This window comes from Phoxinus phoxinus, assembly GCF_949152265.1.
Source record: "Phoxinus phoxinus genome assembly, chromosome: 18".
Lineage (NCBI taxonomy): Eukaryota > Metazoa > Chordata > Actinopteri > Cypriniformes > Leuciscidae > Phoxinus > Phoxinus phoxinus.
Window position 1 is genome coordinate 26,574,914 of NC_136893.1, and position 13,675 is coordinate 26,588,588.

General features: G+C 40.3%; 1 protein-coding gene across 1 annotated transcript in view; it reads left to right on the forward strand.

Annotated features, from left to right (window-relative positions):
• Positions 1 to 13,675, forward strand: part of LOC306985694 (NACHT, LRR and PYD domains-containing protein 12-like) — an 86,346-nt gene that overhangs the window by 46,620 nt on the left and 26,051 nt on the right. Inside the window, 3 exon segments of the mRNA XM_079588244.1 lie at positions 11,443 to 11,616; positions 11,805 to 11,978; positions 12,514 to 12,687. Coding sequence (XP_079444370.1) covers positions 11,443 to 11,616; positions 11,805 to 11,978; positions 12,514 to 12,687 — 522 coding nt within the window.

Genomic DNA, 13,675 nt, shown 5'->3' on the forward strand with positions numbered 1-13,675 from the left:
CATTTTAGGAAAACGGGCTTTAACCCTCTGGGGTCGGCAAACACGTCGACGCATTTTGCTCGATTTTTTTCACATAGCTCTGTCATTTATGGTCATACAAACTTAAAGGGGTGGTTTACTGCTTTTTGTATTTGCATGATTGTGTTTATGGGGTGCAATATAACATGTCTTCGTCTTTTTTTTTTTTTTTTTTTGCCTTATTTTTCATATATTTCACCTTTATTGTAAGCCGCTTTCTCCTCTGTCATTTGAACGACCAGTTGACTTCCTGATTCTATGAAACCACTCCCTCAGAAACAGGCAATGGGCTCAGATTGGTTAGTTGGGCCGCTGTGTTGTAATTGGCTAAACTGCGTAGTGCACGTTGTCTGGAAACTTCACGCCCATTACCTTAACGGGCGAAAGTTGCATGTCCTCCGGTCAAATGTAAATAATGGTGTCAATACTGCCGTATCAGTTTGAGCCAGAATCAGACCCAGAAAGCGGCAATAAAGAGAGTGAAGCAGAACCTCCCCAAACACGGCTCTTACAAAATGTTTTTGAATGGTAATTTTTTATTATTATTATTATTATTCTATTCAATTCTATTCTATTCTACTATTATTATATCATAATTTCGATACGCTGTTACTTGAAAATGCCACTGCTGCTTGTTAGCTTTTGAGATATGGTTTTCTCCTGATTAAACATTTAATATAACAGAATAAATGACTGAGTAATACCGCAGCTTAAGTTTGCTGTTGCGATTAAATTTTTTTTTTTTTACTTTATACATGTTTGTCTTATACACACAAAATAGCATGGAACTAACTGGCTACTATAAACACACAGCGTTGGCATTGCTTTACGTTCTTGATCAAATTAAAAAATTACGTCATAAAGTATACATGGAAAATACATTAACAAAATTAGTACATAATTACAAATTCAGGTCCAAAATGTTTGTATCCTACGCGTTTGTCATAGGCACACGAAATAGCATAACTGTCAGAGAGAGAGTCGTAGATCCAAATGCAAGCAAACAGTTTATTGGTGACAGGCGGAACAGGTACAAACTCAAAACACCACGTTGACAGGCGGGCGACCTGAATGCCACGGACCCAGGAGAGTGAATAGTGACAGTAAAATAATACTGCGAGGACACAGACAGACGTCTAGTAGAAGGGTACTCCAGACGATCTCCAGAAGCCTGGATGCACAGACGAGACCGAGGAATTAACTCCGCTAGGGAACTCAGACAGGCACTAGGTGAGAGAACACAAACAAGAGTGACGAACCGACACCAAGCATAATTCACTCCCGCTAGATATAGGCAGCTAAACAAGCAGTAGTGATCAGCTGCAGCTGGAGACTGATTACATGATCAGCTGGTTACTAGGCAACCAACAAGCACTACACACACAGACCCCACACCTACAAACACACCAACAGAACTACAAAATGAACACCCGGATCGATAAACCGTGACAGTACCCCCTCCCCTAAGAGTGCCTCCTGGCACTCCCAGGAGAGCCTACCTGGCGATTGTAATCATCGATAAGGGAGTGATCCAGTATGTCCCTAGCAGGAACCCAACTTCTCTCCTCCGGACCGTAACCCTCCCAGTCCACCAGGTACTGAAATCCGCGTCCCCTCCTTCTCGAGTCCAGAATGCGATTGACCGAATAAGTGGGTTCCCCGTCTACGAGTCGCGGCGGAGGAGGAACCGGGGCTGGCGGATTAATGTGTGAATGAAACACAGGCTTTAATTTGGAGACATGAAAAATGGGATGAATTCTCCTGTACGCAGGAGGGAGTTTGAGGCGGACTGCCACCGGACTAAGAATCTTGGCGACAGTGAACGGGCCAATGAATTTGGGAGCTAATTTATTACATACGGAGCGGAGAGGAATATTCTTGGAAGAAAGCCACACTTTTTGACCCACGACGTAAACGGGAGGCCTCGACCGGTGGCGATCGGCCTGAGCCTTCGTGCGCGCTCCCACTTGGAGGAGAGTCTCGCGGGCTCTACTCCAAGTGTGGCGGCACCTCTGGACGAACGCGTGAGCGGAGGGGACCGCGACTTCGGATTCCAGACTGGGAAAAATAGGTGGCTGGTACCCTACGCTACACTCAAATGGAGATAGGCCCGTGGATGACACTGGTAACGAGTTATGTGCGTACTCAACCCATGAGAGCTTCTGGCTCCAGGAGGAAGGATTCTGAGATACCAAACATCGCAACACTCTCTCTAAGTCTTGGTTGGCACGCTCGGTCTGGCCGTTGCTCTGAGGATGAAACCCAGAAGAAAGACTGACACTCGCCCCCAATAACCGACAAAATTCTCTCCGACGAAATCTAGCGCGATATGGGACCAGGGTCTCGAAGGGACAGACAGCGGTTGGAGCAACCCATCCGGTGGACGATTGGAAGTCTTACCACGAGCACAGACTGAACATGCCAAAACAAAACTTCGAATGTCGCGAGCCATGGAGGGCCACCAGAACCGTTGCTTGACCAAAAAACTGGTGCGACTGACTCCTGGATGACATGCTACATTGGAACAATGACCCCATCGAATTACGTCGGACCGTAATCCCTCCGGTACGAATAAGCGACTCGGTGGACACTCGGGCGGAGGCGTTACCCCTTCTAAGGCCGAACGGACCTTCGACTCGATCTCCCATACGAGTGTGGAGACAATGAGTCTCTCAGGAAAAATGCACTCGGGAGTGGACGGGCGCACGGAACGGTCAAAAATACGAGATAAAGCATCGGGCTTGATGTTTTTGGAACCCGGACGATACGATAAGGAAAACTCAAAACGACCGAAAAAAAGTGCCCACCGAGCCTGCCTGGAGTTAAGTCGTTTAGCTGATCTGATATATTCAAGGTTCTTATGATCGGTCCAGACAATAAAGGGTACCCCCGAACCCTCTAACTAATGACGCCATTCCTCCAACGCTAACTTGACTGCCAGCAACTCTCTGTTACCAATGTCATAATTACACTCAGCAGGAGATAAACGATGAGAAAAAAACGCGCAAGGATGCATCTTGTCATCCGTGGGCGAGCGCTGGGAAAGAACCGCTCCTACCCCCACCTCTGACGCGTCGACCTCCAACACAAACTGACGTGATGGATCAGGGGCGATGCGGAGGGAGAGAAGCAGCCCGAGACTTACTGAACACTTCCTTCAGGTCAAGATACTCACGTGGCACGTTAGATAAATCCGCGTGTTCATCCTGAAACACAGAACAAGACACAGAAGAACACGCAGACAATAAACAAGAAAAATGACAAGATTCGTTCCAGGCTAACACAGAATTTCTACGCCAGTTAATGTGTGGGTTATGGAGTACCAGCCAGGGATGACCAAGCACCACAGGAGCAGAAGGAGAGTCAATTAACAGGAAGTCAATGTTCTCTGAGTGATTACCAGAAGTGACCAATCTTACAGTGACGGTAGAGTGTGTCACTGAGGGTAAACATTGTCCATTTAATGCAACCACAGAAATGGGTTGAGAGAGCGCCACTATAGGTATCTTAAGTCTGTGTGCCAAATCGACATCTAAAAAATTACCCTCAGCTCCTGAGTCAATAAGGGCTTCACAGTCAAAACTCTGAGTCTGAAGACGTAGACACACTGGAAGATGAGTGGCAGAAAAAGAGGATTCAGTTCGTGCAACCCCACCCGTCAGTAACCTCTTACCTACTAACGGGTGCTGGCTTTTACCGGACACTGCAGCGCGATATGACCAGCGGCTCCACAATATAAACATAATCCCCTCTCTCTTCTCCTCTGCTTCTCTCGCGATGATAAGCGGGATCTGCCCAGTTGCATGGGTTCAGATTCAGGAAGAAATGATGTAGCCTCGTCAGGAGAACTGAAAGCAGGATTAGGAGCATAAGTGGAGCCGCCTCGCGGTGACCGACGACCTCGTCGACGCAATCTGGTATCCACTTGAACCGCCAAATCAATCAATTTATCCACCCCGGCGGGTAATTCCAAGGCGTAAATCTCGTCCTTTATGTACTCAGAGAGGCCGTATAAAAACATATCCCATTGAGCTTCGGCATTCCAGCCACACTCTGCAGCCAACGTACGAAATTCAATAGAATAGTCAGTTACCGTACGTTCCCCTTGTCGCAGTTCTGCAAGAAGACGCGCCGCGTCTCTGCCGGAAGCAGCGCGATCAAAGACCTTTCTGAGCTCATTAGAGAAATCTTGAAAGGACGCACAACAGGAAAGTCTCTGCTCCCAAACAGTCGTTCCCCAGCTACCCGCTCTTCCCGTGAGCAAGGTAATCACAAAGGCCACCTTGGATTCCTCCGTCGGAAACGCGTAAGGTTGAAGCGAGATGTATAACGAGCACTTGGCCAAAAAAGGACGACACAACTGCGACTCACCGGAGTAGAACGCCGGAGGTGGAAGGCGGGGTTCGGTGGAACGAATGGACTGGATCACTGGAGCCGGTGGATTAGCCGCGGCCTGTTGTTGAAAAGCAGCGGCATCCATTCTCAATTGCTGTACCTGTGTCGTCAGTTCAGAGACTTGGGTGACTAGCGCCTGAACAGCACGACCCGTGGCCATAGTCTGTTCCTCCTGTTGCTGGAGACGAACATCGCTCCTGGCGAGTACATCCTGCAATTCCGCCGTGCTTGCTGGATCCATATATGGTCGGTTCGTTCTGTCAGAGAGAGAGTCGTAGATCCAAATGCAAGCAAACAGTTTATTGGTGACAGGCGGAACAGGTACAAACTCAAAACACCACGTTGACAGGCGGGCGACCTGAATGCCACGGACCCAGGAGAGTGAATAGTGACAGTAAAATAATACTGCGAGGACACAGACAGACGTCTAGTAGAAGGGTACTCCAGACGATCTCCAGAAGCCTGGATGCACAGACGAGACCGAGGAATTAACTCCGCTAGGGAACTCAGACAGGCACTAGGTGAGAGAACACAAACAAGAGTGACGAACCGACACCAAGCATAATTCACTCCCGCTAGATATAGGCAGCTAAACAAGCAGTAGTGATCAGCTGCAGCTGGAGACTGATTACATGATCAGCTGGTTACTAGGCAACCAACAAGCACTACACACACAGACCCCACACCTACAAACACACCAACAGAACTACAAAATGAACACCCGGATCGATGAACCGTGACAATAACTAAGTGGCTACTAAAGCCATCGCTGGCATTTGTTTACGTCCTTGATAAAACTAAAACATTATGTCTGAAATTATACATGCAAATACATTTAAAATGATTAAGTCTTACTTACCGGTTGTGGCCCAACAACTTCTGCCTCTGGTTTTAAAGTTGGAACTGCTTCATGTTTTAGTAACAGTTTCTTGTTGAATCCGGCATTGAATTCGTGGAGATTCTGGAAGCTGTCTTCCGTAAAATGCGCAGCACAGAGAGCTAAATTATGATTGTAATTTTCAGGAACATAATCAAAATAAGTTTTAGCCATTGTTGACGAACTACAGCGTCCGTAGGAAGCCCGAACACAGAAGACCTGACAGCTAGGTGAAAATAACACACTTTAGACGGCATGGCTAGAGCTCTCCAGTATAACTCTTCCTCTTCGACAAAGCCGCAGAAATATGGCCATGCCCCCTTTTGTGCATATTCCGGAGGGAGGGTTAATGTAAATTTATAGGTTAGTTACATATAAAACCCGGGAAGAATCTCGTTGTAGTCCCATTCGAGTCGTTTTTGTAGGCATTGAACTTTCTGATTTTTAAAAGACGATATCTCTGCTTACGTTGAATTTTCAGCGCAGCAACTTTGCAGAATACTGTTCATGCACCAACAGCAACATTACACACTATTTAAAATGAAAAAAGTGAAATCACAATCAACCACCCCTTTAAGAAATATATTTTAAAAAATTGTTAAATGTCTACTTTTTTATGTGTCCACTTACAAGCGAAAAAAAAAACCATTGTGCTTTTGTAAAATAAAGAAAATAAACAGGGTGTACTTTCTCCCTCTCCGTCTCAGTGAACTTTTTATTTGGAGCACGTCTCTAAACTTAAACAAAACTCAGCAAGTATTATTCACCCAGGCATGAGCTATATATCTTTATAATCATTTAATTGTCTGCTTTTAAATCATCTAATTCAAAACTAAATAAAATATTCTCTGTTTATGTAATCTGTATGAAAAGAGAGATATATCAGTCGTTCTCATTTCAGCTTTACAACTTTTAATGTGAACACGCCCACGGAGAGCGCGCGCTATTCAAACGCAAATGATCTGAGGCAATACATGCAAAATGTGAACGCCCACATCAACTCGATAAAACACACCAAGTTTAATCAGATTATTGTCCTTATTTACACCGTCTCGTGGCGCTGTGAGGAATAATACTATCTTAATAATAATCCTGGAAAATTTATCTCAGAAGTGCTGGTATTTCGAGGAGCAATGGATCCAGCTGGGGAATAGAAAGTTCTTTATTCTAAAGTGCTTTGTTCTAATAGCGATATGAAATAGTGTCTGTAAACCGCAAAAAGATTGTTTAAATTTGAATCGCATTTCTGTGTGTGAAAGAATGAACAGCTTTTATCAAACTATATTGCTATACTGAGATGAGTAAAAATCGACTGAAATATGTTGAAATAAAATGTATTTGTATAAGCAATGTATTAAACTGCAAATTAACATTTATATGCCCTAATATATCATAAAAACGATAGACCTAGGTTACAGACGAAATATGAAAGACAACATTTCGTTTTGTACTAGTTTACGCAGTACTAGTTTTGGATAGATTATTAAGTTTTTACTATAAAATAGACTACTGCCACATCAAATAAGCTTTTGTTCACCAATTTCTGCTCATATGTTAATTATATATTATGTTTTGTCAAAAATAAAGTCATTAACTAAGATGCAGTGTTTGTTCCAATGTAGGCTATATGCAAACTAATGAATCTCTTGAAATGCGTATGATAAAATGTATACTTTAGTTTTTACAAAGAAAGATTACACTTGAAATATTGTTAAAATTGTAATTGTTCTTATAATTGTAACCTTTTTAATAAAATAGCAAAAAATATATTTACAAGGTAGATGTAAACAAAATCTTAAAAGGTCAATTTTAAATAAGTTTATTCTCTTCAAATAAGTTGTATTGTGTTTTATTAGTGACCAATTTGGGGAGAGGATACATATTTCAAAACTTTCTGAAAATACAGTATGAGAATTAAGTCCACCATAACATGTGTTCCCCTTCTATTCATTCTTTTTAGAACATTTTGGATGCATTTTGCCTGTCAAAAGATGTTATGTACAATTTCAAATCTTGTTATTAACTAATGTAAATTAATTTATGTAATTTAATTGTTAGAAAAACTAAATTATGAAATTAATGTGTTTTTATAAATGTTAAAATGTGAATTTTATATGTTATATGTATATATATGTTTGTTTGTGTTTTTAGAGTCTGGAATAGAGGATTGGATATCCTGTACAATAAATCTTTTCAATAAATTTCAATAAATTACTAGAAATGTTTACCTTGGATATTATACAATTTGCAAGCATACACAATTTGTGGAAAAATAAAAGAAATGTGAGATGTTTCCAACTGTGAACCAATTTTGTAGAATATATATATTTATTTTGTCCTTGCATTTTTTCTTGTGGCTCAGTGACACACCTGAATGAAACCACTCATTATTCATGACCATTCACGCCCCCTGCTCAGGCAATTTGCAATTTGCATACAGGGCTAGCAGGGGGGTAGAGGATGCCCAGATTACACTTTTAGATCTCCTGTACAGACATTTAGAGGGTCCTGGTTCACATGCCAGGCTCCTGTTTTTGGATTTTTTTTCTGCTTTTAATACTATCCAGCCACATGTTTTAGTCAGTAAATTATTATCAGAATTTAATATTGAGAGAAATCTTGTGAGATGGATTATGGATTTTTTAACAAATACAGCGAGTAAATGGTTGTCTCTCTGAGAGGCATGTCTCTTCCACTGGCTTTCCGCAGGGTTGTGTACCTTCACCTCTACTATACATACTCTAACGATTGTAGGAGTCAGTATAGTAATAGCCACATCCTGAAATATGCTGAAGATACAGTTGTTGTCAGTTTACTGCAGAAACATGGGCCAGTGGTAGACAAGTTAGTCAGTTGGTGCGACAGGTCTTTTCTCCAGCTTAACACCTCTAAAACCAAGGATATGCTCGTAGATTTTAGGAGAAAACAACCTGGTTTTCCTCCACCCACCTATATAAAAGGAATCAGTATAGAGGTGGTAGAGCAGTATAAATATCTGGGTACTGTGATAGACAGCAAACTCAAATTTGACATAAACACAGAGATGATCTGCAAAAAGGGACAACAACGATTGTACTTCCTAAGGAAGCTTAACTCTTTTAATGGCGATAAGGTTATCCTGTCTTTATTTTATAAATCTTTTATTGAATCTGTCCTTACTTTTGCTTTTCTTGCTTGGTATGGGGGCATCAGCCTGAGGGAGAAAAATAACCTCAGCCATATTGTGAAGGTGGCTGGTAAGTTAATAGGCTGTCCACAGGTTGCTTTGACAGATATTTATGAGAGGCAGATTATGAGGAAAGCAGATGCCATATTGGACTGTGTAAATCACCCCCTTCATTGTTCTTTTGAGGCCGGAGATTCAAAGTCCCTTGTTTTAAGTCCAATAGGACAAGGAACTATTTTATACCAAGTGAAATTCGGTTGTTAAATTTGCAAAATTCTTTGACCTAGATGAGTAGTGGTGTAACAGTGTTTTTAATTAGTAGTTTGTATTGTTTATTCGTTATTGTTAATGTTTTGTTTACCTGTTGTGCTACCTGTATGTTTACCTGGCTGCAAGACAAGTTTCCCTTAGGGGAAAATAAACTGAAACTGAAATGAACTGAACGGAACTGAATTTTGCCTTTCCAAACAAAAAGTGTCTTACAAAATTTTAATCAATGTATTGTTTTATGTGAATGATTAGGCAGGATGATTTTCAGATCATTTTGAAGCAAAACCTCTAGGTAACAACATCCATTAGTCAAAAATATTGTGGACACATATTTAGTAAGTGTTTTGTGGCCTAATTTCAGAAACTATTTTTTTGTTTTTTCAATAACCATCCATAAACATCATTCTCTCAAAAATACAAACATGTACATACATGTTGCTCACATATTATGGTAGCCATGTTTGTGCTGAATAGAGTGTAATTACACATTTGCCATTAATATGTTTATAAGCAACTGAAAAAAGAAACACAAATGTCAGGGCATGTCAAAACATCTCAAGGACCCCAAAAACACCTTAGACCCCAGATGGTTAAATGTGTATATTCTCTAACCTATTTAGAGTTAAATCCCCCCTTTTACTTTCACGATTGGTTGCTGATAAAAAGGAAATTACCATATTTGGATCAACAGCATTGTACATGAGAGAGAGAGTTTTCTAATGGTGTATGTGATGACAGGGTGCAAGCAGCAATCGCGGAGCAGCAGGATGATTTAGAATTGCAACTTTTGTTGAATTTACGAGAAATCTACAGACGCAAACAGACAAAGTGTAGTAAAATAAAGACCTAAATGTGTATTTCTGACTTTTTTCACTACAATTCTGAAAGAAGACATGTTATTGAAGACAAATATCCCAAAATCTCAAAATTGAACAGTGAAAAAAAAAAAAATGTTTTTGCCTGCCGTGTCTCGCCTTACTGGATGTTATCGCGGCCAGGAGTGCTGTCTAGAGAGAGGGGATCTTAAGCTTTTCAGATAGATTAAATGTATACATGTGTATTTATACATGCGGATCACTTTTATTGTATAAAAAACGGTGCATTAGAGAGAAGTTTTTCCTAATAAGAGAAGCTATTGATTATTCAATGCTAAATTATATTAATTTGGGAGTATTGTCACTGGATCAATAAAAGGTTCTGAGTTGATCATTCTTATTTGTTTGAATGAAGAAGCAATGTTGAATGGAGTATATATGGTCTTAAGCTTTTAGGATTTGGGGTTGTGAGTTATATAAAAGAAAAAGAACAGGGATGGATTGATGGAAAAGATGTGTGTATGTTTGTCTAACTGGAAATGGCTACTATGGTTATCTATTATACAGGGGAAGATCATAAATAAACTCATTGCTTCTTCTTTGTGGAATAAAATAGCTGTTTTGGTTACTCCTTATTATTTGGTTTAACCTTATTAAAGACTTTTACAGACATACCAATACCAACCTGTGAATGAGGACAAGTATTTTTTTGATATTGAATGCAGAGTTGCTGCTTTTATGGCACTGGAAGAGGCAGCATCTGTGGCGCTTTGGTAGGGATTTCTATTCGTCGCCATAGGTGACTACTAGCTCGACTCCACAGCGAAAGCCTGAAGATGTGATTCACCTGCTGCTCCTTATATACTCGAGCTGAGAGGTGGGACAGCAGATGGCAATATCGCATGCCAAGATGCATTGGCACATTTAGTTACAATCAAAGTATATTGGCCTTTCTAGCGAAAATCCTATTAGTCTGTCAGTACGACATGGCATCTCCGTTCCCTCCTTCAGGAAACGTGGGTTATATATGTAACATAAATGTTTTTCTTTCCTTTTTAGGTCATAAGTGCATTTGTTTCAATAGTTGCTCATTCCTAAATATTTCTCAACTGTTTCGAGTTTGGTTCTAACTATCCCTTCGTATTTATATACCTGTATTTCAGTTCCTTTTTGTCAGTGGTTTGTTTTAGTTTTATGACTAAGCTTTTGTGGTTTCTTTTCCATTTGAGTTGTCTTTTTTTTTTTTTTTTTTATTCCTGCGTGATTTCTATAAGGTCTGTGTAGCAAGGTTAGTTGTTATGGGAAGAAGGAGGCGGGAACCGGCGAACATTAAACATTTTAATAAATAAATAAACAAATATACAAATGAAAGTATAAGCCAGCAGCCCCTCGCGGACGACTGCTGGCGACACAAAACAGGCATAAAACAAAACCACAAACACAGGCCTGTCCTCTCTCGCTCTTCACTGTCGTCGCTCCTCCTTTTATGCCTCCGCTCCTCCGTGAGAGATACGAGACCGGTGCGTTGCGCAGGTGTCGCTCATCAGTAATCACCCCGTAAACAGTCTCGCGCCGCTCTCACCTCTCTCGACCTCGTCCTGCTCGCCACAGTCTGTGATTAGATCATTGCCTCCTTAACTCCCTGCAAGCCGTGACATCAAATATACATATCAAATGTTTTATCTGTCCCGATTACCTGAGACCAGTATTATTTTCAGTGGTTATCAACAACATGCCAGAGATGCAGCTGACAGATTATTGGATGTATCAAATATACATTTAATTAATATATACCCGGAGTTACATTTCATTTACAAGAAAACAGTTTATACTCAAGGGCACATAAGTGGTGTGGATAATTGTCAAATAATTGTGTAAAGCTTTTATCTTCCTTTCTGCAGACTGTGGGACTGTAATATTGAAGAGGAAGGCTGTGCTGCTCTGGCTTCAGCTCTAAGATCAAACCCCTCACACCTAAGAGAACTTAATCTGAACTTTAACAAACCAGGATGTTCAGGAATGAAGCAACTATCTGCTCTACTGGCGGATCCGCGTTGTAAATTGATGAAATTAATGTTAGTACAGATAGTTTGATATATTTTCTGATTTACATACACTTTATATATGTCACAGGCATACAGCCACATGTATGTTTTAACTTCAACAACTGTTTATAAATATTTATTTCTTTGTTTTTATTCATTACTTTGGAATGATGAGAATGGATAAGAATTGTTCAGGAGTGACAAAAGGCTTTTTGCAGGCTCTACAGCTGCAATATTGGAGAGGAACATTGTGCTGCTCTGATCTTAGCTCTGAGATCAAACCCCTCACACCTGACAACATTGAATCTTAACTACAATGAACCAGGGGAGTCAGGAGTAAAGCTGCTATCTACTCTACTGAAGGATCCGCAATGTAAACTGGAGAAACTAAAGTCAGTATTCATAATTTCCTTTTATTATTTTTGCAGAACACGACACATGTATTTACATATACAAACAAACATGGAGACAAGGATTGCTTTTTATGGGTATTCAGTGTGTAACTAAAGCACTGAAAATCATAATTTAATTGTGTATGAATGATACATATGAGAAAAGTAACACGATTTTTTATACTAAAAACATGTCAAAGTATGCCAAATACTTTGGGGTGCATATGAGATGTTGGGATGGGCTCCAGCAAACATGTGACCCTACATAGAACAAGTGATTTGTAAAATGTATGAATAGATGTTTGATGCCACTAATGCCAAAATTACATATATTAATGAACATTTTTTTTTTGCCTTACTGTGAGCATGCAATTTGGACAATTTTGTTTTATAATGAATTTGTAAAGGTGTTAGCACTTTAATTATGGCTACTTCAATGAACATATTAAGTAATTAATCATCTAAATGACTTCAAATTTCATGATACATTTGTGTTAGGCTTTATGTGTGAGATGTTTTCTCCATCATGCTGCAGGTTGTCTAATTGCAGTATTAAAGAGAGAGGCTGTGCTGCTCTGGCTTCAGCTCTGAGATCAAACCCCTCACACCTGAGAAAGCTGGATTTGAGCTGTAATAAACCAGGAGATTCAGGAGTGAAGCATCTATCTGCTTTCCTGCAGGATCCACAATGTAAACTGGAGGAATTCAAGTGGGTGTAATTATTTATTAATTAATAATGATTGTATTATCAAATATATATTAAAATAGCTAATATCTGCTTGTGTGTTCTCTCACACTCGCAAATAACCCCAGCTGAAGAGTGTAAAACTAAGAACACATCTTAAAGGTCCCATGACATGACATTTTCACTTTCTGCGGTTTTTTAACATTAATATGAGTTCCCCTAGCTTGTATATGGTCCCCAAGTTTCTAGAAATTTCAATCGGTGTAAATCGAGCTTTTGCTATCTTTCTCTGTCTTTGAGAAAGTGGAAGCTCAATCGGGCTGATCTTGAATCTCCTCCTTATGACGTCATAAGGAGAAATGTTACCTCCCCTTTCTCTGCTTTGGCCGCCCAGAGAATATTTCCCGTCCATGAGAAAATGAGCTAGGAAGTAGGAACGCGTGTGCGCGATTTTAGTTTGTCCACGAGAGATATCAGAATAATTGCTCAATAATTGGATGTACAAATGAACACCGAAGCCTTTTTTTAGTTCCTTCATCCAAGCCCCAGTATAACCAGTGGATTAATTTCATTGTCTCTGGAAATTCCCCAACACAACTCCCCAAAGTTTTGCATGTCTGCGGCAAACATTTCACCGACGACTGTTTCCTCAATTGGGCCAATACAGAGCTGGCCTCGATGAAAATAAATCGATCGAGCTACCAAGCAACACTTTCTGTTGTGTAATTGTTCAAGTTCAGACAGGTTATCTTTCTCTCAAAATCGTTCAATACTACTGTTTATGCATCAGTAAGTCAAGTCAGTGACTAAAATATCAACTTCACATCGTTTCTTTTAGTAGGATGAAAATAATCTTATTTAAATTGTGAATAAATTATATACAGAAAGAGATCAAAGAACAATCTTTCCACACAGCGCGAGTTTATCTGGACACTTGCCAAACTCGTTATGAAATCAATGTTACACTGCACAACGAAGCTCTTACTGTATTTACATTATCGTGTTTGCATTG